Here is a 24285-nt window from a genome sequence, read left to right as displayed (position 1 = left end):
TTAAAACTCTGCCCAACAAAAAGAAATTAAGAAAAACCCCAAAGCCATTTCAAGTACAATTTTCTTACATTTGTTCCACAGGGACTGGCTTCTGCCCAAACCCAGGTCGAAACAAGGTCACTTGACCCAATAGTTTCAGCAAAGAAGAAGCATTTTTTCCCATGTCTGCCTAACAGCATGTGTGATTTATTTGTTCCTGGTGTAGTGTGTTAATTTTCCTAAGGGGATAATAGCACATTAGTACTGAAAACTCTTCACTGTTTTTTTGGAAAAGCACTGTTCACTAGAAGATGGTTTTCCTTTTAGCCTACCATGCAATAAAAATATGTCCTTTGCACTGAAATTCCTCTCCTCAGTGTGAGGCCTGAGTAACAGTGCTTTAACCAGATCAAGTAAAAGGGCAGTATTATCTTCTGAGCCACTGAAGTCTGGTGTGAGCTATTCCAGAGAAAATATTATGAGCAATAATCCTGAACTGGAAGTGATAATCTTGACATCTGTATGATTTTTTTCCCAGTTGCTGAATTCTCCAATTCTACACTGCACTGTGAAAAAAGGGAATAGAGTGTATAAAACAAATGCTACAGAGATGGAATGTTTGACAAAACATAGGGAACAGGAAATGGATTTCTGACGTGCAACTAAGATTTTTTTAATAATTCACATAAGATAAATAGATTGCTTTAAAATAAAATTAGAGCCAACTCCTGTAAGATTGGTTGAATGCCTGGACAAAGCACCAAACAATTTAACATGCCTTTAGTCTCAGAAAGGCATTTAGGATTTGATCCTGAGTGCTGTGTTTCCTAGGCCAGCTGGGACCTAGGTCTATGCAAACATACCTGCAGGCTGTTTGTGCTACCTGTTCTGTGAGCTGGCCTAGGATCCTCTGACCTGTGAGCACCCTGGGTGGAGCCCCTGCAGCAGGGTTTCCTCCTGGGCTGCACTGGACTCCTGCTTGTGGGTGTTCCTCCAGAGGGAAGGACATGTGCCACCAGCATGAACTCCGCATGGACAAGAAGGGGAAGGTGATCCCAGTGCAACACCTGGGGAAGCAGCCTGGCAGCAGGAGCACACCCCTTCATCTCTCCTGCTCCTCCAAGAGGCTCTAATCTCAAACACCTGTGTGGTGATGAGGTCCCTGAGCTGCACAGGGGTCCATAAAAGGAGTGAATTCCCCACCACTTCTCCTCTATCTCATCTGGGGGCACCCTGACCAAATGGCTGTGCTGCCAATAAGCTTCACCTGTAGCACACTCCTCAGAAAGCCAAGGAGCTACAGAGGCAAACCTGACACTTAACAGACGTATATGGAGTAAAAATACACCTTTATGCAACACCACACAAAAGTATTGTAAAGGTAGATTCTGTAGAAAGAAATCAAGCTTTTACATTTCCTAGCTTATCCTGGAGTTTAGCAACTGGAACGCTGTATTAATTACATCTGTGTCTTGTCAGTGTTGATCTGTAGAGGCTTTCTTGGTTTTCTGTCCTGACCAGTGAATATATTACCTTCATTTTTCAAAACTGAACGCTCTTGCCAGAGGGACAAATAAGTCTGCTTCAACCCCAGGAGGCTCTTAGGTAAAGCAGACACTGAGGGGCTGAAAACCATGTTCCCAAGCTGTTCTCACAGAAACAAAGGGATTTGAACGTGAACCACCTAACCTCCAGGAGATTACAATGGCTATTAGAATACCTAGGCTGGAAAAGTACCATCACTGACCACCACTGTGAAACCTTATCTGAGTTTTTCACATTTCCCAGTTCCACTGAAAAAGAGACTTGATGCCCAACGCAGGACTGAAGATCCCAGTGGGATGGAGTGAAGTGAGATCTTGCTATATCCATAGGCTTCTTTCAGTCTAAGCCTCTGGGTGAATTTAACCTTTAACCTCAAAATTTTGCTCTTTAATCTCGTGGATCACTTTGTTAAACACTTAGGCAAACATTTTGATAGTGTTGTGGTTTAACCCCAGCTGGTTACTACGTACCCCACAACTCACTTGCCCTCTGACCACCCTAGTGGGGCAATTTGGAATGAGAAAGCGAACCTCATGGGCTGAGGTGAGAAGAATTTGAGAATTGAAAATTAAATATAACAGCTACAACAACAATAAGAATAATAATACTACAACTAGAAGTAGTTGTAATGGAAATGGGAAAGAGAGGAATAAAACTCAAGAAATACAAATGATGTACAACATACTTGCTCACCACCCACTGACCAATGTGGGTGATGGGACTCCCCTAACTCCCCCAGTTTATATCCTGGGCATGATGTTCTATGGAATGGGATATCACTTTGGCCCATTGAGGTCAGCCATTCTGGCTATGCTTCCTCACAGCTTCTTGTGCATCTGCTCTCTGTCAGAGCAAGAGAAATTGAGAAACCCTTGATTTAGAGTAAGCACTAAGAAATAGCCAAAACATCAGTGTGTTATCAATATTATTCTCATACTTAAAACATAGCACTGTACCAGCTATTAAGAAGAAAGTTAACTCTATCCCAGCTCAAACCAGGATACATACAAACATACTCAAGCAACAGAGAAAGTGTGATCATCAAAAACACACCTGGAGGTCAATGTAAAATTCAGTGTTATATTTACTGATTTTAACCTCCTACAAGTTCTTCTACCTGTGAGGGATTTCTGTTTTGCAGGAGCAATGTGCCTGAAAGCTTGTGGATTAAGAATGGTTCTTAGGCTGACTGTGAAGATGGAAAAGGAAACTGCTTGTGATGGCATTCACTAGCAAGCATGACCTAAGCAGCCAACACACAGGTTTTTATCTAGTTTGTCACTTTGATTCTCCTCAGAGGTTCCCACCCCTAGCTTCCAGAAGCCTTATGAACGTACTTCTGCACGCTTCAAGCAGGATTGTCAGCTCTGGTGCAACCTACAGGCATCTTACAGAGTATTTCTTTTACAATAAATTCCTATGCCAGTGGATCATCTGCTCCTAAGGCCCTGTGCCAGTCTCTATTGTAGGGTGCAGCTCTTTGTTACCCTGCTCTCCTAATCATTAGAAAATTACCACAGCTAGAGCATATAGTGCATATCTGTAACATTCACTGAAACACTGTGTGGAAAAGCTAAAGAATTTAGGCACAGTGCTGTGAATGACAGTGCTGTGTGATGGTCTTCACTGCCACAGAACCAAGAATATTTGGATGTAACTAATTCTGGCATAGCCATAAATCCTCCACGTGGAGGACCAGGAACAAAAGGAGAGCCTGGGTGAAGATGCAAACACATGCAGATAATTAGATTTTGATGAGAATCTATAAAAGTTCAATGCTGTTTTGTTGGTGAAATTCTGGATTTTTCATTTTATAATATTCAACAAACTTTGAAATAGAAATGCTTTATGTTGTCTTTCATAACAATAAATCAGATTGACTTTTAATTAGGATATTTAATATAAAAATTCAGAAAAATCAAATGAGGTATGTAAAATTCATAGCAGATCTGTTTTTTGACTGATGTCATTAACTCTTAACCTATGACTAAACGACCCTCAGAGAGAGAAGGTTATTGAGCAGTGGAATGTTCTCTTTGAAGTCTGAAAGGCCTTTTATTACTGTGTTCAGCATGACTTGCTTTTTAAGCATATGGACATGATTTACAGATTTCATAGGCAGAATAATAGTGCTAAAAATCCTGTTGCGGTGTGTCTTAATTTTTATCTGGTGAGGGATGTCTTTAATGTGATATTTGTGTTATGTATGTAATAGGAATGACAGTGCTTAAATAATTGTTGCTAATTCAAAAGAAACATACATAAAGTTTCTCAAACCATCAGTTTTTATGAGTAGCTAAAACTGATGGTAGGCTACTATGACCAGTTTTTATGAGTTCTACTTATATGTGCTTTCTTGCAGAAAGGGGACAAGGAAGAATATGAATCAGAATAATAGCTAAATATGCACACTGCATTGAAAGAGTCAGGAAATATTTTTCTACTTGCAAAAACCATACTTGCCTTCCAGAAGGGCAGAGGTACATGTGATCTTACCAAATGCTGGTGACATGGAAGAAATTCAAGCATGTCTTGAAAGTACTGCTCTCATTAACTTCAAAAGCGATCACAGGTCATATGCTGTGACATTGCTTATAGCAAGAATTATTCATGGGAGGGTTGACAGAGCACATAAAAATCCTGTCATACTCATATACACTGCAAACATATAAATCTGTAAGTATCCTTTGGGCATCAGCTAAAGCTGACTTGTAAGGTTGTTTCCTGTATTCCAGAGAAAACAAATGTGAATCTGCTTAGGTTTATTTATTATTTTCTTGTACCACTGCAAGTCAAAATTTGTGTGATTAAAACTATTTTGCTTTACAGTAGTGTAAAAAAAAAAAAAAGGAAAGGAAAATCTTGAGAACTCAAAACTGAATGTGAGGCTACTTCAGCTGCCTGTTTCCTTTTTATTTTCTAAATAACTGGTAAATGCATTTCAGCTTCAAAATATCCAAGAGGTTGTCATCTTCTATTTCTGAACTTGTGGAGTGAATTGTTCTTTCTGGAAGTACAAGGTGGATACGAGGCCAAGTAAATCTATGTTCTCATTCATTAAAGTCTACATTAAAAAAAAAAAAAACAAACAAACAAGCAAGCAGGGGTTATAAGTGATATACTGCCATTAATTTTATTTGTTAAACTCCTACATCAGCAGTTACTTAAAAACTTCACTAAAAACTTTTAACTCAGAATTAACAGATTTTAAAAATCTGTTTTAAATTAAAATAAAAAGGAAAGTACTCCTTTGGCCAATAAAACAAAATGAGTACACAGAATTATGTGTCAGGGTTTGGTCTGCATTTTGGCTTCAAAGCCATTAACACTCTTCTTTGTTTCCACTTTTATCATACTTTACAATGCTACTCAATGTGAAATGTCATTCCAGGCTGACAGCAGCGGGGGATCCATACTTTTGCATGAACTGTTTCCATTCTTAAACATCTAAAGGTACCTTTAAAAGGTTTATGGTTGAATAATCAACGATTTAATTCCAGTCTGCATTGGTATATGCTATATATTTAAAAACACAACAGTAGTTATACAAAAAATATCTAGTTATGGAGTGTGATTACAGATTAAGTGCCAAAAAAATAAGGTAACCAAGTAGGAAGCATTTAATTTAGCCTTTTGCCCCACTTTCTTATGCTAAGTGGTATTTTTAATTAGTGAAGACTATCTCTGATGTGTAGCTTAGGATCACAGGTCCAGCTGAAAAGGTAATGCAAGATACCCAGACTAACCCATCAGTTTCTGTGTGGTGACTCATTGGCAAAGCATTTATCCAAAACTTTCCCTTGACCCCAGATCCCACTGCCTATCAATATATAGTTAATTATAGTATCAATATATAGAACTACAGATAGTAACACACTCATGTGCCTCCTTTGATCTTTTTTTGGGGGAAAGCTTATTTTGATTCCTATTAATGGACTAACTTTTCAGAATTGTGTTTAAACATTCCAATAAAGTTGCACAGTGGTCATTTTGACTCAGTCCTCAGAAAAATACCACCAATACATGTAATGAAACACAAGGAAGAGCTTAACACATCCACAAGAACTATGCAATGCTTCTTATCAATATTGTCTTTGCAATAAACATCAATATTTTCCTGTAGCTGAGTTATGAAGTAATCTGGTTTCTCTGTCCCTCCATTTCCCTGTGTATCCCATTTTAAATCTACCCACAGCTCATTCCTAAGAGTTTTCAGAGCTAAGAATGCCTACACTTCTCTATCTGTCCCCTGGAGTACAGTCACCTTTCACCTTGCCCTGCTCCACATCAATTAAATTAACCTCAGAGCAGCACTTTCCAGCCTGCACAAAGCTTGATCTGTGGCTTCCATTTCACATGTTGAGAATGGTTTGCATGCCTCTCTGTGTCTTCTCAATTCTAACAATCAAATAAAAATTACTACTTCCTCCACAGACCTTACCTTGTTTTTATCTCTAGATATTCAAGGCTACAGTGAGAGTATCAATTTAAAGAAAGCCTTGTCTCATTTAACAGATTTTAAAGTATAATTAAAATTAATTATTCTTGCTTTACAGTTTAAATCTGGATTCAAACTATCAATATATAGTTAATTATAGTATCAATATATAGAACTATAGATAGTTCATGCTTGTTTTTTATAAAAAACTCAGTTTTCTTTAAATTCAAACTGTAGAATGCAAGCAGATACTACTCTGTTTGATATAATGACTGCAGAGAACAGTGCTAAAAATGTTGGGGCATTTGCGTGGTAGCAGCATTAGTAGTAGGAAATAAAATATACCAGATAAAGGTTCTTCAGCTTTGCACACAGATATTTTGCAGCACCACAAGGACGAATACATTTTAAGTTTCCAATAGCTCCATCTACTGTTGACACTACACCTTTTTTTCTCCTCCACCAATAAGTCCTCATGCATACTCAACTTTCAGTTAAACACATTTTGTTAGCATTTCAAAGCTGAAACCCACCCGACAGTTTTGCCACTCCAGTTTGTGCCAGCTCGTAGAATCATACAAAGTAGAACTCTATGACATAAATTGCCAGGAGTTTTTAAGAGTTTGTCAAGTACAATTTGAAAGATACAAACACAAGACCTCTAGGGCAGGCCTTGTCTTCTAGCACAGCTGCTCCATCAGTGTGAAAAGAAAAAAAAAAAAGTAGAAACAAGTCTAGTGTGGTGAACATGCTGTGTGTTCATAGCTGACACTAAATCTGTGTGCTACTCATAAATCATTTGTTCCAAGTCAGACACAGGCAGAACTGTATTTCTGTCAAATTAGTCAGATGGCTTGTTAGAGAATTGATAGTAGTGGTATGCTACTGGCTGCAGGACAGATATCTCCTGGGTCTGCCAGTACAAAAGCAACCAGTACTTCTGACAGACTCAAAATGTCAGGATAAGCACAGACACCGTTTTGTAGTGTGTGCTCAGGAATCTTTTTCTGCCCTATTTGATGAGTCCTTAAGCTGGATTCCTGCCTTGGCTGGGAGGGTAGAAGACAGGCACCATCCAGGCTTTGTTTGACATGACTGCTCCTGCTAGGGACCACGAAGCACCAGAGAGCAAGTGTCCAGGTACTGGAATGGATCCTGTATGGCAGTGGTGAACGACTCACTCGCAGGTGGAGTAAAAGAGAATTCTTCTCAGTAACAGCCAATGCAGCTGTCCTGTCCTGTGTCCTGCTAACAGATGTAACCTGTTGGTAAGCCCAGAGGACTGGAAGCTACTCCTGGTATATGTCCTTTGACTGCTCCTAAGCCGTCATGTTCTTCTTCACCTTCACTGACTTGATTTGACAGGGAAGGGAATGCTCTGGGCCCTGGGGTGGAAGAGCATTGTAGTATGCAGAGGACGACCAAGTGATTGAGACCTCAGGGCATGCATGAGAGGCATAGATTACACACATGTCAGAGTTAACACACACAGCCTTCAGCCTTGCCAATCAACTTCTCCCTTCTGTTAGCTAATTCACGTCCAACAGATGGATTCCAAACTGCTTGGAAGGGAGGAGTGTCTGTAAAATGGAAAACCAACTTATTTTTTGGCATCTAAGACAGAAATTTGGCTTCAAGAAAAGAAGCCCTTTCTCCAGGTTGTATTTAATGGTAATTTCCTTCACAGACAGCACTGTGGTTTGTTAAGCCTTCAACTTGAAACCTGTATTTTGGAAGTACATTGATATGTTATTTCAGCCAGCTGCTGTGGGATTCCATGAATAGGAAAACCCAGGTGCTTGAATGAGAAAACCATGCTTTTTCCTGGCTGCTTCATGGGAGGTATTCCAGCCAGGTAATGAGATTGGCTGTATGCAGTAGAAACAAGGCAAAACCCAACCTTTCTAAGGTATTATAGAAATCTATTGGATTCTGTTGCTATTTCCTAGCAGCTAAAAACAACTGCTGAGGTAGACTGTTGGACACTCACTCCCTCTATGCAGGAATCTTAGAAGTGACAGACTCTCCAGCCGTACTCTGTAAAAGTAAACTAAGTGGAAGGACAAATAGTTCTCTTTCTTCAGAGAAACAATTCCAAATACTGCTTTCCTCTTTGTTTTGGAGCCTATTTAATTCCAGCAGGATCAAAAACTGCAAACACTGTCATTTTCCGAACAAGGCGTTGGGCTGTCTCTGGCTGTCCTGCTTGGTTTCACTAATCAGTCTCAGTGTATGATACACCTATAGGCCACAATTCTCCATTCAGCAGTACTATTTTTCACTGATGTACTTCATTTGTGGCTTCCAACATTTCTGCTTTCCTGAATCATGAAAAGAAAATGTCCTTCACTTCAAGCCAGCTGTGCAGTCTCACACCACTATTCCATGTCTTTTCCAGGAGCATTACAGCTCCCTTGTCATGGCATCAGGCTCTACAGCAGCACTGCTTCACAGTTCTTTTGTGAAATACTTTGTGAATAACTGAGAGCTTTTTTTGGTCAATTACTATTGTTTTTACTACTAAATGTGCATGCTTTAGGCTTATTGAGTGTAAATAAACACATTAATTTAATACACCAGCTTATAACACAGAGCAAAGCCACTTCACCAAATAGTGATACTGTTTGCTCTATTCAGACATGGAATAAGAGCAATGTCATCCAACAGGCTGGGAGGTAGAGTGGCAAATTCAGCCTGAGAGGAGGCTGAGTGGGAGCTGGAAGCACAGAGTGCTTGGCAGAAAGTCTTCCTATACTTTCATGATCACTGAAGAGGTCTCCTTGAGGCATGATGGCATCTGCTACCTGAACAAAGACACAGGAGTCTCTTTGAGTGTCCTTCATCTTCTCTCTCCATTAACTCAATTTATGAGATGTTTCAGAGAGCTTTCAAGGACCAGGCTTGGAAGTGGCAATTACTCTGCTGTTGCAGGTTTTACATCTTTACTCTCTACTCTATTTATCCTACTGTCTCACTCTGACCTTGTATGTGCTCTAAGTGAGGGATTGAATATACTGAGTGCAGGATTTAGAAAGTAAGAAAATTTGATTCTTACTTCAGTTGTTGGTTCCTTCAACATCACCTTCACCTCAGATCAGGGCAGAATAGACTCTGGATATGACCAGGATCTATGACAATTTTATTAATACACAACACCACAGCCAGTGAAAAGTGAATGTTACTCCATCCTTGTGAACCAGCTGTGCAGACAAAATTTAGCAGCACTTTTTTCAACTTGGCAGTGGCAAAGATTTCTTTTCTTTCCATTAAGGTTTTTCCTAGGCTCCTTGGTAGACAAATTTTTCAAGTTCCCTTGAACATGACAACATGAGAAGGCTGCTGGTACAGGGGGATTTACTGGATCACTGAGAGGAATGACATTAAGCTCAACTTAGACACATTTAATGAAGAACACAGGTATCAGACCACCAAAGCCAACATGACAGGCCAAAGACATGGAGGTTGGCCACCATCCCTGATCTCCTTCAGAAAGACATCCAGAGCCTATGACCAACTACCAGGAAAGTAAAGAAAGGGGCTGCTATATATAACTGTCATATACCAGTTATAATTTCTCTTCAGATTTTTTAAGTAGGCATACCAAGAATTACAGCTTCTCTAGAAACCACACATGAAGAACTCATTAAAAAAAAAAATTACAATTAGTTAAAACCATAAGCACTGTTTTCCTGACAGCTAAAACTGGAGTGACTTGACAGCTTGATTCTTCAGGGCAGTGTGACAGCAAGGGTGATCACCACCACCATTTACCAGAGCTCACATGGGGTGCTGCAGTGAGGAATCCCCAGGTGCATTCCTTTTTCTTCTGGCACTACTTTGGTGGCTTTTTCCTAGATGCACTTAAAGGCCACAGCTTTACATTCAGGCTACATTTTCTTCTGAGAACTAGGATCCCTACAAACTTCTGCTTCTCAAACTCTTCTTTCACGCCCTGCTGTTGCTGGTGAGAAGCTACCCCTCTTCTGGCCACACACTCAGTTTCTCATCCTGAAATTCAGGATCTTGACATGCCAGAGAAGCACCTGATGATGAAATCAGATTTGCCAGGGCTCGTCCCACCTTTCTGAACACAAGAGAAAAATCCAATCAGTGAGCAATGCTTTTCTAACTCAACACAGTAGAGTTTTTCACATCTTTTAGTCCCCAGAATGAAGCGCCTGATTTCCTCCTTAGTCCTTCCTGGGATCAGTGCCTTCAAACCATGTCTGTCCAGGCTTCAGTCTAACAGGAATCCAGCCAGCGCTCCAGACTAGGTCAGCTTGTACTGTCACTCGCAACAAGCACATTTGCATAGGAGTCATGACAGACTCAAATCTGACAAAATTCGTATCAGAAATCTTGGCAAGGAGCTACCAAATATAATTTTGGGAACATACAGGAAAGGCATGAACACCCTTCTACACAGCCAACAGCAGTCAGGACAGTGTTGGAGCTGCAAAAAAGGCTGATGGTAAGGCTCCTTGAGTAGACTAGGAATACTGTCTAAGTATGCCAACCCAGCTCCTTTCCCAGTGTAAAAGCTCCTGGACCGTCTATAAAAACCATGTTTTTAAAATTTATTTTCATTTAGAGACAGCAAACTTTCAGCACTTGTGGCACAAGAGTCTAGAACATTTCGAGAGCTCCAGCTGTAACTGAGCCAAACACACAAGTGTAAATCTTTGACAACAACCGTCCGGGAGGAGCTTCCCACTAAGAAAGGACATCGCTGCTACATTAGCGCGGTGTCCTCGATGCCTGGTACCGGGAGCGGGGCAGGATAGCGGGATGCGGAGGCCGGGAGCGGCCCGGGGTCCGGTGATGAGGGAGGGCGCAGAGCCAGGAGCGGGGCGGGATCCCGGAATGGGAGTTGGGGCGGGGCCGGGAGAGGGGCGGGATACCGGGATGGGGAGGCGGGAGCGGGGGCGGAATCCCGGGATGGAAAGCAGGGGGGGCCGGGAAAGGGGAGGGATCCCGGGATGGGGAGGTGGGAGCGGGGCGGGATCCCAGGATGGAAAGCTGGGGCGGGGCCCGGAGCGGGGCGGGATCCCGGGGGCGGGGCAGGGGCGGGACCGCGGCCAATCACCGTCCGGCGCAGCGATTGGCGTTCGTTTTCCCGCGTGACGCAGCGCCGGGCGGTGATTGGCCGCGACGCCGCCCCGCGCGGGCGTGGCCGCCGCGGTGACCGGGAAATGGGGCTATGGCGCCGGGCAGCGCGCAGGGAGCGCCAGCCGCCGGCAGGTACGTGCATGGTCCCCCCCCGCCCTCACCGCCCCCCGCTTCCCCGGGCCGGCCGCTGCGGTGACCGGACTCTTCAGGGGGCCGCGGCGCCGCCCCTCCCCGCGTGCGGCCTGCGCGGGACGCATGGTGGACCCGGCGGCGCCGCCGACACTGAGGGGGCCGGGGTGCGTTGCGGGCGGCCGCCGGCGAGTGATGGCGCCTTGTGGTTCCTTCCCCCGGCAGGAGCGGGCCCGGCATGGAGGGCGGAGGCCCGGCGGCCCACAGCGTGTGCATGGTGTCGGACTTCTTCTACCCCAACATGGGCGGCGTGGAGAGCCACGTGTACCAGCTGTCACAGTGCCTCATCGAGCGCGGCCACAAGGTCCTGGTGGTCACCCACGCCTACGGTCACCGCAAGGGCGTCCGCTACCTTACGAGCGGGCTGAAAGTCTACTACCTGCCCCTGAAGGTGATGTACAACCAGTCCACGGCCACGACGCTCTTCCACAGCCTGCCCTTGCTCAGGTATATCTTCGTGCGGGAGCGGGTGACCATCGTGCACGCCCACAGCTCCTTCTCCGCCATGGCCCACGACGCCCTGTTCCACGCCAAGACCATGGGGCTGCGGACCGTGTTCACGGACCACTCCCTCTTTGGGTTCGCCGATGTCAGCTCGGTGCTGACCAACAAGCTGCTGACGGTGTCCCTGTGTGACACCAACCACATCATTTGCGTCTCCTACACGAGTAAGGAGAACACGGTGCTGCGAGCAGCCTTGGACCCTCGGATAGTCTCTGTCATCCCCAACGCTGTCGATCCCACCGACTTCACTCCTGACCCCTCCAGGAGGGATGACAGTACAATAACAATTGTTGTCGTTAGCAGACTTGTTTACAGAAAAGGTAATGGGGGATCAAATATAAGCCTGTTTTGGTTGTTTTCTTTCTTTGGAAAGGTCTTGGTCAGGCATCACTTAGGCCGTATCTGTGCTATGGATGGAATTTTCACTGGCAGTGGTGAGTTGGCTGTTCCAAGCTTTTGTGTTTGTGAGCTCAAGAAGAATAAATGTACGTTTCTTTTTATATGTGTTGGGTTCAGAGGTGTGTTTCCATTTCAACACTGAAGAAAACTCTAATTTGTAAAATGGAAAGTTTGGCTCATATTGGACATAAGATTTAGAGCCTGATCTATCTATTCTGTTAGAAATGTTTTAGTTGTTTATTTAATCAAGTGACAGAAACTCAAGTGATTTTTTTTTCCATTTTTGTCGATAAGAGATCACAAGTTGTGTTCTTTTTCATATTTTTGTGTACTGCAGTTTAACTATCTTCAGAACACTTTTTTTTTCACTTTTCTGTTCTTGAATATAGTTATAGATGTGGGCTACACCGTGAAAAGTTCTGAAATCAAATACAGTAATGGCTTGCCCTAAACTTTCTACTCCTAGGTATTGATTTGCTTAGTGGTATAATTCCTGAGCTCTGTCAGAAATACCCGGAGTTACATTTCTTAGTTGGAGGAGAAGGACCAAAACGAATCGTACTGGAAGAAGTCCGGGAAAGATACCAGCTACATGACAGGTTTGTTCTGTGAATGTCTATGACCCTTCAAGGTGCTTCATGGCTGGGGGCCTGCCTGCCTCCCTCCCTCCCCAAGATAAATCCCAACACTTGAGGCTGGAGGCCTGAAGGCAAGGCAGCTAAACCAGATACTGAAGACTTTGAGAGCTGTACTATCATCCAGCAAGTTAATTCATATTTCTATGAATAGGCCCTGGATGAGCCTTCACTCAAGTCACAGAAAGCTGACTTAGATATAAATTTATTATACCCCTCTCTGCAACCATGTGGCTTGGATCTCATATGGCATCAGGTGTTAACAGCTCATCTGTGCCAGTGTATGTGATGATGACTGCTAGTAATTAATTATTTCAAAATAAAACTCTTAAATATAGTGCTTGTCTCATAGGTGTTCTTGTGGTACTACAAACATGTTCCCTGGTGCTACCATGTTACCGGAATGTTGCCATGATACATACACAATTATGTATTTCTCTGGGGTTTTCTTGATCAAGAACAATTTCATGTTCTCAATTGTTCATTTTCTTTTCTAGGTTATTTTTTGGTTTTTTGTTTGTTTTTTTTGGTTTTTTTTGGTTTTTTTTTTGGGGTTTTTTTTGTTTTGTTTTTGTGGGGTTTTTTTTGTTGTTGTTGCCTGCTTTATACTTAAGTCAGTGATTCTCCCAGTTAAAATTGTCAGTATCATTCTCATTTTACCCTTTATTGTTTTCCAATATCTCTTCAAGATAATAGGTCCTGATCATTGTATCTTAAAAACTTTTTCCCTTGTCAGACTCAGATTGGTCAGACCTCACATTGAAAATTCAGATAATTCATGTGACAAATCTTAATTATTAACTGAAGGAAGCCATTTTTTCTTGCAGAACTAGAAGGCTCAGTAGCAATGTTCTGGAGGCAAATGTCATTAAAGCAGGAACTTCTCCCACCAGCTTTATTTTCAGAAGTTCCTTTAGTGTGAGAATAAAAAGGCAGAATCTTCTGTTTCTCCATTGCTAGAAAAATTTAAAGAAAATTAAACTGTGGTGCCCATCTTTGTTCACTCACTATATAAGTGTGAACCAGAATATATGTAATACTATAGGGCATTATTATGGTCCAAATCTCATGTTTATCTCTGTTTTTTTTTTTCCTCTTGTATGCAGGGTGCGTCTTCTAGGAGGCTTGGAACACCAGGATGTTAGAAATGTTCTGGTACAAGGGCACATTTTTCTCAACACTTCCCTCACTGAGGCCTTTTGTATGGCTATTGTGGAGGCAGCAAGCTGTGGTTTACAGGTAAAAAAACATGAAATCTCAGTATCTAGAAAGCATGTATCCATTTTACACAAATTTCACAATGAAATAATATGTGCTTATAATGTTTGATTTCATCTGAGGCTCTGTCTTGACAGAGGTAAGCAAATATTATCCCCATTTACAGATCACCTGGAAGCTGAGACAGAAGGGTTAACTGAAACTGCTTAAGCTTCAAGAAGAATTTTGTGCAGAATTGGGGATAACGTAGATCTGCTCTCAGTCCTCTGAACTAGCCAGACTGCCTCTCCAAAATACTATTTTGTATGTACTCCTTTACAGAGTCTATGAGTAGTTGATGTTCACAAAGGTTTACTTTGACAGTACTTTGAAAGCCGAAAAGTTGCGTTACTGTGTAGGGATTCAAGATAAGTTGGAGAGAGAGAAAACAGTAAAAGCCCTTTCTAGCTGATTTACAACTCAGATTGACAGCTCAAAAAGAAGTTGAGTCAATAGCCATAAAGAATTAGTTTCACATTAAAATATAAAGATACCTTATTAAAGAGATTGGCTGATAAGAGTGACTAGTTTACAGTAAGTGTAGAAAATGTGAGTGACTTCAGTTTTTTCTTTACTTCAGTATCCTTTGACAGTAATTGCCACCTAATTGTAGTTATTCTCTTGCCATCTCTTTTCTTCTCTAGACGTGAGGAAGTTCTGCAGTTTCTTACTGCCCAATGTTTAGAGATGATTGCACAATGTGAGTCTTAGTAATTTCTGATTTCCCTTTAAAATTATAATTCAGATGATTATAAATAAAATTTTGGAAGTGTTCAGTAACCTAGGAAACTGAAGCTTTAAGTATGTGGTAAAATTATGCTCTGTAAATAGAGGTAACAGGTTTTTTTTTTTGAGATGCTATGGAGGAAATTTCCAAAATCTGGTTGCACAGGTTTAGTTGAGTACTGTGGCAAACACCTTCAGGAGGGTTGTCTCAACCACTCATTTGACCAAGTCTTCTGTTTTATCATGGCCCTAAAGAATCATTCTGGACAATGTTGAAGGTCATCTGCGGTGCTCTGTCTTCTGTGGTTTATACCTTTAGTTGACATACAGGTCAAGTTCCCAAACCATGGTATTTTCCTATCCTGTTAAACAGCTGCATCTAAACGGTGTAAGAGCATTGTCACACAATTTCACAATTGTGAAACGCAATTTCATTTTTTATGTTGTATATGTGTGTCGCAATCAGGACACAAGAGAATGACACTCACCCGTCAGGTTGAGAGCGAGAAAAGAAGAGCCTTTATTTTGGGAATTTCAACTTATATACTTTTTGGGATTTGGTCGAGGACTGAGGGACGAAGGGAACACCCCTCTGACCCCAGTGGTCAAACCAGCAGTCCATCACAGAGAAGAATGCAAAAAGTCTACTTTGTTTATGTTTCAATGCTTAAGAACTCCAATACAAAAAAGTAAAACAATCAGAAAGGCTGAAAATCAGGGCGACATATATGCTGTTTCTTTTGTTCGTTTCAAAGGTGGTGAGTACAAGAGTTGGTGGGATTCCAGAGGTACTTCCAGAAAATCTCATCATTTTGTGTGAGCCCTCTGTGAAGTCTTTGTGTGATGGACTAGAAAAAGCGATTGCCCAGCTCAGATCAGGATCTCTGCCATCTCCAGAAACTGTTCATAATGAAGTAAAGACATTTTATACGTGGAGGAATGTAGCAGAGAGAACTGAGAAAGTATGTATAATCACTTCTTTTAAATTCTCTGGATGTACATTTCTGAAACAGTTCTTGCTCTGAAATATTACTAGGCACATTCACTGTGTAATATTCCAGTGTAATTTTTCAGCATGTTTCCTGTCAAACATACATGGTTTTAAAAGGTTCAGAAAATGCTTTTTTTTTTCCCTCTGAATGCATTCCTGGATAAGTGATCTTTTAAATTTGTATTTTTGTATTTTCTAATGTGCCATAATAGCTGGTAAATATTTTGAAGAAAAGCCTAGATCTTTAGTTAGATTTCTACTCATTTATTTATTCAAGTCTTCACATGAAGTAACTTTTCAGCATAACTGGAAAATGTGCTGCATTAGATGTTTGACAAGGTAAGGACAGTTCATGACAAAGCTTTGCCAGGTACCAACAAGTAGTTTAAAATTATGAGAGGTAGTTCAGTGCTTGAAGGCTGAACACAGCTGAGTTTACATAAGCTGTGGTTGTAATGAAAATTCATTTTCATAGTTTTGGAATCATATTTCAGTACTAGAACTGCACTTCTGTATAAAAACTCTGCCGTTAGTGAAGAATGTTATCTGCAGTGATGTTACAAACACCTGTGGAGATGTGTCACTTCTGACTTCACTTCCTGTGTTTTAGGAAGGAGAGAGTAGCTGAACCCCTTAGATTGTACTGCGCTCAACTATATATCTCTCACAAGCCTCCTCGAAGTGCCATGTACAACCAGTTTATTTTGTTATTTTCAAGTGCCATCAGTATCATTCATTTTATGATTTTGTAACTGCAAGCAACATTTGAATTGCAAAGTTTTTACAGACGTTAACCTAGATCTGAGTTTGCTTTATATAGCCTGTTCTTAAAAAAACTCACCAGTACTTCATGAAGAAAAATGGTCATGGAATTGGTAGGAGCATGCATAGATCTTAAATTGTACGGAAGACAGTTGTTTGTTAGCAAATTAAGTTACCTGTAGAATGGAGTCTGTAACATTCTGAAGGAAAAAACTCTGTCCTTCAAGCCTTTTTGGAGTGGTTTGTAATGGGCTTGTATTTGGCTGTGCTTGACACGTTTAATGAGTCACCAGTAGCATGTATTTGCTTTGTGCAGTAATTGAACTAGTGTTTCTTTAAACAAAAATCAGGAGCCTGTTATGATTTGCTTCATTGTTCAAATACAGAGATTTGGAATAGTGCTAAATTCACCTATGAGTTCATCCATCTTTATGTTTAAAATCTAGTAATTGCATGTTCAAGCTCTTTCTAGGACTGATGTGAATATGAGATTAGAACCCATTCAATTAATTAAAACCCCCAACCTCCAATGTGTATAATATCACGAGAGACAAATTATGCAGCCTTCCTAGTTAATGAAATACTTCTGAAGTGTGTAAAAGAGGAGAATGTTTCGTATTTATCCTTAAATAAATGAATGAAATATCTAGAACCAGACTTATAAATCAGAACTTAGGATCTGCAAAGCTTTTTGGGGGATAATATTTTGTCCCATCTGGTAGCTAACGATAGATCATTTATTTTGGGCAGTGACAGCAAACTGCTGCCCGATTTTTGAGGTAGAAGCAACGTGTTTTTAAGGCATTACTTTCTGTTTCCTCTCCATTTAGGTGTATGACAGAGTTGCAGATGAAGTGGTTTTGCCAATGAAGGAGCGACTTGACAGACTAATGACTCACTGTGGCCCAGTGACTGGGTGTATTTTTGCTTTTTTTGCTGTTCTGAACTTCCTTCTCTTGACGTTTCTGAGGTGGATGACTCCAGATTCCATTATTGATGTTGCAATAGATGCTACAGGACCTAAGGGTGCATGGACTAAACAGCATTTTTTGGGGAAAAACAGAAGAGTTAAAGAAGAACTTCCAAACTCCTAAATTGCTCAAGTGGAGAGGGAAGAATGTGTTGGTCACTAAAGGTTTTAATGCTTGCTGACAGAGACATTACTCTTAAAACTCTCAAGTTTCTTTCTGAAGTTCTTGGAAAGAAACTTTAGTTCAATGTGCTACCTCAATTTGGGATGATGTTCTTAGTTCAGTTTTGGATTCATGCAAATTTATAGACATCTCTTTTGCACTGAAAGCTGGGAGGAGAACATGGGTTTTTATATATATCAAAAGCCTTGGAAACAAAAATACAAGATTTTTCTTGAAAACTTGAACATTGCAGAAAGGGACTTAAAGTAGGAGAGCAAAACACAAAAAATATTACCTTACTGTAGTTCTTGCTAATCCCTGGTATTTACTGTGATTTTTATTTTAAGACCTCTTTCAAAAAAACTAAAAACTCAACAAAATGCACCTTTTTGTCCTAAGATGAAAATGGCACTTAAAATTAGTCATTAAGTCCATTACCATGTAAATTTCAGAGACTTAGTTCTAGCAGTTGCGTCCCAGTGACAGTGTTTTGCCTGTGTAGCATTATTATTTTGAAGTTCTTCCCTAGTCAGAGTTGCTCATCCTGTTGCTAAATCAATATTCCATATGATTTTCTGATATTTTCAGAGGTGCTAAATTTGTCCTGTTCTCTTACATGCATGAAAGTGATGTAAAACTTGTAGTGGTTTTGGGTTTTGTTTTAGTTTTTCGGTACATAGGCAAAGAAGTAGTATTATTTAGAGATAATACAGCCTTCTGAAACATCTCAGGCCTGAAAACTTCCAGCAGACTGTGCCAAAGTGTGAACACTTTGTGAGAGAGCAAAAACTGTGAAGGGCTTAACAAGCACACTCATGCTTACTTGCTCTCTCCCACTTCCCACCCACGCATCCCTTTTTCCCCCCACTTCTCTTTCTCCTTGCCCTTACTTATGACCAAAGTGGCATTTCAGTCCATCTGGAGAGGAACAGCATTCAGGGTGAATGATTTCACCTCATCCACATGAGAGACACTGGCTGACAGGTTCTGCATGTGAAACCTTGGGAAGATATCCCTTCAGTGGGAATAGCTAATGGCTGTGCATTTCACAGAGAGAAAGGATCATCTGTGAGGAGTCCTGAGTGATGTGTATGGGGGGAAAGAGGCAGCACAGCATTGTGCCAATGTGTGTGAGAGGAGATATTTATTTCATTTGTGTCAGCCACCTATAGAATTGCCCCTTGTCTGATGCACTGGGTTAATTTCTTTTTCAAGCATCACTAATGATGGTAAGCTTATTGTTTTATGACTCTGGAGTATTGTGTGCTGTCGGACACTGTATTAATATTAAAACTGTGCAATATGAAAATACTGTTTCCAAACCCTTGAAGGGTAATATTTAACACACTACTTCTGCCAAATTCATGTTGTGGGTAGAGGTGTAATTATCATGCATTTTATAATTCCATTGAACATATTTTCATGAAACACAAAGATAATGTAAATAATTTCCATATAGAAAGTCTATTTTCTTTTACTAGAATTTTTAGCCTTTGATATGTAACATTCAGTGTGTAATATTACAATTAGAGTTTTTCAAACTCTGCATTAGAAGTGAAAGTAATCTAAAATGGTGCCACAAGGTTTAAGGATAAATGGGTAGAATTAAGGTAATATTTTACTTTTCTAAGTTATTCTTTTTTTTACGTTACTCAAGCATTCAAGTTTCTAACAACCTTTTGAAAATACTGATTGTCACTCCAGGGAAATGTTATATATACTTGTGTGTGTATTTTTAGTAATATTTTGTTTGTTCTCTTTCATTTCTGTTTGGTTTCCTGCGATGTCTACAAACACAAATCAAAAGGTTTGTGTGTATCTATTCAAAATACTTTTTTCTTTTGTGGAGCATTGTGTACTTATGAATAACATAATAAAACCTTGTTATAGTCTTGTTTACAAGACCAATGTAAAGTTTATCTAGAGGTTTATTTACCTTTCCATAAGGAATGGATACATTTCATTAATAGGTGGGAACATATAATTAGAAAATACGGAACTACAAAGCACAGTGCTGCTTTTGACCACTGGTTGTTGGAGTTCTTATGAGTATGCTTTTTAATAATCACCTTTTTCTACAAGCTGCCATACAAACTTAACCCATAGCTGGTTTCTCAAATAACAGCACTTGTATGATGCAGAACTCTCTGGGAATGATGTGCCCACTGGCCTTGTGCAGTGGAGTGAAGGGTGATGCCACAGAAACATTTACAGTTTTACAAAACATCAGTGGGCAACATGAAAAAGGTTAAACGAAATAAGCAAAATACTAAAAAAAAATTACTGACATAGTAAGTGTGGTTAGAAATTAATAAAATTATTAAAAAATTAAAATGTTTCAGTTGTGCTTGTAGGTAACATTTGATTGCTGTGAAATACCGGGGAAATGTTAGCAAAGAGAGAGTGACACTAGTTAAGCAATGTCTTGCACAGAGCAGAGCCTCTGGTGTGTAGGAGGAGCAGGAAGACCTGTATATAAGGTCCCCCTCAAACTGCAATGAAACTCCATCCTCAGGCACAAGGAGAAATCTTGTTTCTAACACATTATGTGCAGAAACTGTGAATTAAGGTGTTGATAATTGAAAATTGTCGGTTAAAACATACAATACACCATAAAATCATCAAATAAAGCATGGATATAATATTAGTCTTTCAGACTGTGTTTTAGTGGGTGTGGATAGATCTGTGAGGAGGTAAATACTGTAATTTACTTTTTTTTGTGGTCGAGTTTTTCTGCATCTTTATATTTTTCCCTTTTGGATATTTATTTCTGTTCACTAGTCCCTTTTTTTTTCATGTGTGCTTAGGCTTTTAAAAATTAAATAATTCTGGTGCTTTCTGCTTCAGTAAAATGCAGACTTTATGTAAATGGAAAAAAGAATAATCAATCTCAAAATGGTTTAATATTTTTATGTTTTTTAAATTAAAAGTAATTCGATATTTTTAGTGTTTAACTGCTATCATTAAACTACTCTTATACTGGCTGTGCATCATGACACTCAGTAGTACATTGACCTCTACAGTTTGCCCTAATGACTTGAACATTGACATAGGTAAAAGGTGGATATTTTTTAAGGAAACAAAGCTAAAGGCGGGATTTTGTTATGCATCTGAAGTAATTATTTTAACAAATTTATACATTTTTCTTGTAAACCTAGCAGGTAGATCAGGTTGCTTTCAGATCTTGACATGCTTCAACACTGTCAAAACTCTAGCGATGCTACTTGTGCAGGATTCACTGAACTTTAACTGTGCATGGTTGGTTCTCTTGTACACACTGGTTCTTCAAGCTGCTTGTTTAAGCAGGAGGGACTGGTGCATTCCCGGGGAATACAGGCACTGGCTGCTGCTGGAATTTGTTGTCTTCCTGCCCAGGCAGCAGCAGGAGTTTCAATAACCAGACCCAACCTGGTGTGATGGGTGGCAGATAGGTGAATGAATCCCACAATGACTTGAGAGCAACCAGTGAGTCACTCTCCACATCTCTTTTCATAAGCAGGAGTGTTGTAAGCGTGCTGACCTAAGGATGAAAATAAGGCAAGGCATGTATGGGAAACAGCATCATTTATTAGATCAAACTGATAGAAAAAAAAGTAGCCAGGCTCTGTATGGATGTCTTTATTCTTGTCTCTTCTGTTTGAATGTTTCTGACTCCTTTTTTTACCCAGTTGCCTTACTTTGATTGAATACATTTGATATTCTAATCCCAGCTACATACATTAGAAATACATTTTTATAATTCAAGGTATGTGTAACATAAGAACAGCCAAGTACCTCTCTGAAGTTCTTTGAGATGAGGATCCCTCAAATTTTTATTTCCTTGCCAAATCCTTCTTATTAGGTCACATCTGATATTTTTCCCTACAACTGGGATAAAGTTAAGGTGAACCTTACAGAAAATGAGGTGTTTTCTAAGCTGGATTGCCTTTTTTTTATTTCTGCTTATTCCTTGCATGTTTGTAAACTAAGCATATATAAACATTACCTTTCCAGTTTTTTGGAGGATCTAGCTAAACTACTTCTATTTATCATCTCACGACAATTTTTTTGAAGGATTAATATATTTTTTGGATATTTTCATTTAACAATTTAGTAATTATCCTAGAGTTAAGGAAGAGTGGTTCCTGGAGTTGCAGAAGTTCTCAGTGAGGTGTGTTTTTCCACAGGAAGCTGACTTGTTCACTCATCTGTCAATGGAGTTGCATAATCCCCCTCGTCCAGCCCACAGCAGTGATGCTCAAAAGAGCAAGGGAGGAACGATGACAGTCCTGTGTCTGCACTGTCACTGCTCTTGTGTTCTGCCTGTTCTCACGCCTACACTGTGTTGCTCATCTCTCTAGTTTCAAAAATACCAGAGATTTCCGAGTGCTCACACCCAATCTTGCTGTGGGTTTGCCTGCCTACCACCTTCAGCAGTATTCATACTTTCCACCATGCTGTTCAGCCTTCTTCCCAATGATGATTTTCTCTTACATCCACTGCTGTAATTTTCCTAGTGCTCTCGTACACTAAGAGCAGATTAAGAGATTACACAAGTTTTTCTCAAATGACTCACTGAATAATTTAACTGAAAATCTTTATTTGTCTTGTTCTGAAGCCAGGAAGGTGATTTTGCTGCTACACAAATAGTTAGTCCTTCTGGGAGAGTCATGTTCCAGTGACTGCTTCCAAGCAGTCAAACCTTCTCATGGTTTTCTGGAGCACTTGGATAGCTCTTTGGTATTATTCCATTAGTGATAAGAGAATTACAGTGAAAATCACCTGATTTTCAGTTTCTTGCATTTTTCTGAGTTTTATGGACATGTACAATTCTACATGCCATCTAATAGGCTGATTGTGAAAGAAACCAATGAATCTTCTTTGCAACCAAAAGCTGGGTTTCTGGTTTTTCTCTTAAAAACTCCTCTTCCTTCTTGGTTGTCTCCTGTTAAAAAGCCAGTTTTGTATATCCTACACGAGAAAGATTTCTCTGTCATTTAGGCTGACTTTACTTTGTAATGGTCTTAATATTTTTCATGTGTTCTTTCTTCTCGGCATACTATATTTTGTTCTTTACAGCTTTTACTATTCCTGTGGCTTCAGGAGGAATGTTTTCATCATCTCAGATTTTTCTGAGCTGACCATTCAGTTTTTTGGTCCACCTTTGTTTGCTAATTTCTCCTCTTTGTATCTCAGCTGAGCAGAATTAACTGCCAATAAGTCAATACGTTTTTCTGTGATTCCTTAACTGAACTTTTCTTGTCCTGTAATCTGTATCTTCAGCTGTGTTGTCCTGTGGCAAACTGTATTAAAGTGATTAAAAAGAAATTTTCCTCTTTTGAATTCGTAAGTATTATAGTTTCTACAGGTATATAACATTACTGTGTAAGGAAAGGTAGATGTAATATTTTTGTAAGGAGTTACATAAGAATGTAATAACTTGGTTTTATTCAAAATTTTAGAAAAATTAGTTCACTTGAGAAAATTGCTGGGGGTGTTTTATCTCTGCACATATTTTATATGACATTTTAGTGCATCTGGGAGAGCTGAGCAGTGAAGACAGCAAGGTACTAAACCACCTGTATTGCTATAAACCAAAAGAAATTACATCTAAAATGCCCAGAGAAATAATTTGCTGTATAATTTCAGATCTTTGGGATCTCTAAGAGTGGAATTATCCGGCTGTTTTCCTTGACAGATGTTCGAATTCAAGGCTAAAGAGAACCTAGACAAAGAGGGGAATCGAGTAAGAAATAAATCCTCCTCCTCAGGTACATATAGGAAAATAGGAATAAATAAAAGTTTAACATAAAAAGAGATGGGATGTTCTACATAGATTCAAATAAATACATGCAGAAAAAAACCTTTGTTCTCTATGGAAGTCATGTGCCTTCAGAAAGTAAAAAGAGCAGTTAAAGAATGGGTGCATCTATTTCAATTTCAAGTATTACACCTTTGAGGTATGGAGGATATCAATGGAGGATAATGTAAAAATATTTCTGAAACAGAGAATGTTGTTTGCAAGAGATATCAACAGACACCATTCTTTATCCCTGAGTAATGGAAAAACCCGACATGTAATCACGTTTCTTTTTTGAGCAATTTCGATGTATTTTTCTCCTCCTAGAATAACTTTGACTCCTTAGCCCTGGCTTTGGCCATGTGGGTTTATTTTAAATCCTTTCATGATAATGCTTTTCTTTGGCATTTTTGCCTTTGTTCTGTATCTGAGTACCAGCAAGGCCTGTTCTCAAGATGGAAAAGACAGAAAAGTATTCTTTTTGCAGCACCTCTGAATAATGTCTGCAACTTTATCTATGAAGTCTCTGTAAATGGAACTGCTACCTCGAAGAATAAATCTCATGTGGATGTATAGGCTTTCAGGTGGTTTGGAGAGCATCTGTCTGAAAATTTATTCTCATTGATGTAGACTTGGAAAGGATTTTCTCATAGTTTCCTGTATGCAGAGATGTTCAAAATATCTTATCCTTGATATTGTTATTTAGTATCAAATACCTCATACCAAATTAAACCAGGATGTATTTTTGGTAACTGAGGAACAGCGGGTCCTGAAGAGTTTAAAATAGATGACATATGATACCAAGAATAGCCCAGTGCAACATAGCCAACCTGAGAAAC

At 39.9% G+C, this 24285-nt stretch overlaps 1 protein-coding gene across 1 annotated transcript; it reads left to right on the top strand.

The window, feature by feature from the left end:
• Positions 1-11153: 11153 nt before the first annotated feature.
• PIGA (phosphatidylinositol glycan anchor biosynthesis class A) lies at positions 11154-19581 on the top strand. The gene is made up of 6 exons (XM_066176866.1): positions 11154-11203; positions 11426-12084; positions 12630-12762; positions 13905-14037; positions 15537-15743; positions 17365-19581. Exons 1-6 carry the CDS (start codon positions 11163-11165, stop codon positions 17626-17628), a joined length of 1437 nt encoding a protein of 478 aa, XP_066032963.1. The 5' UTR covers positions 11154-11162; the 3' UTR covers positions 17629-19581.
• Positions 19582-24285: the final 4704 nt, after the last annotated feature.

Source organism: Chamaea fasciata, unplaced genomic scaffold, assembly GCF_029207755.1.
Source record: "Chamaea fasciata isolate MVZ Bird 193981 ecotype frontalis unplaced genomic scaffold, bChaFas1.0.hap1 SCAF_2, whole genome shotgun sequence".
NCBI lineage: Eukaryota > Metazoa > Chordata > Aves > Passeriformes > Sylviidae > Chamaea > Chamaea fasciata.
This window is presented reverse-complemented; position numbering and strand designations above follow the sequence as displayed.

Excerpts from the sequence above, each read along its gene's own strand:
- PIGA (XM_066176866.1), top strand. The coding sequence starts at position 11,163 with ATGGCGCCGGGCAGCGCGCAGGGAGCGCCAGCCGCCGGCAG. Across the intron at positions 12,763-13,904 it reads AGATACCAGCTACATGACAG|GGTGCGTCTTCTAGGAGGCT; the intron begins GTTTGTTCTGTG and ends TCTTGTATGCAG. Across the intron at positions 14,038-15,536 it reads CAGCAAGCTGTGGTTTACAG|GTGGTGAGTACAAGAGTTGG; the intron begins GTAAAAAAACAT and ends TTCGTTTCAAAG.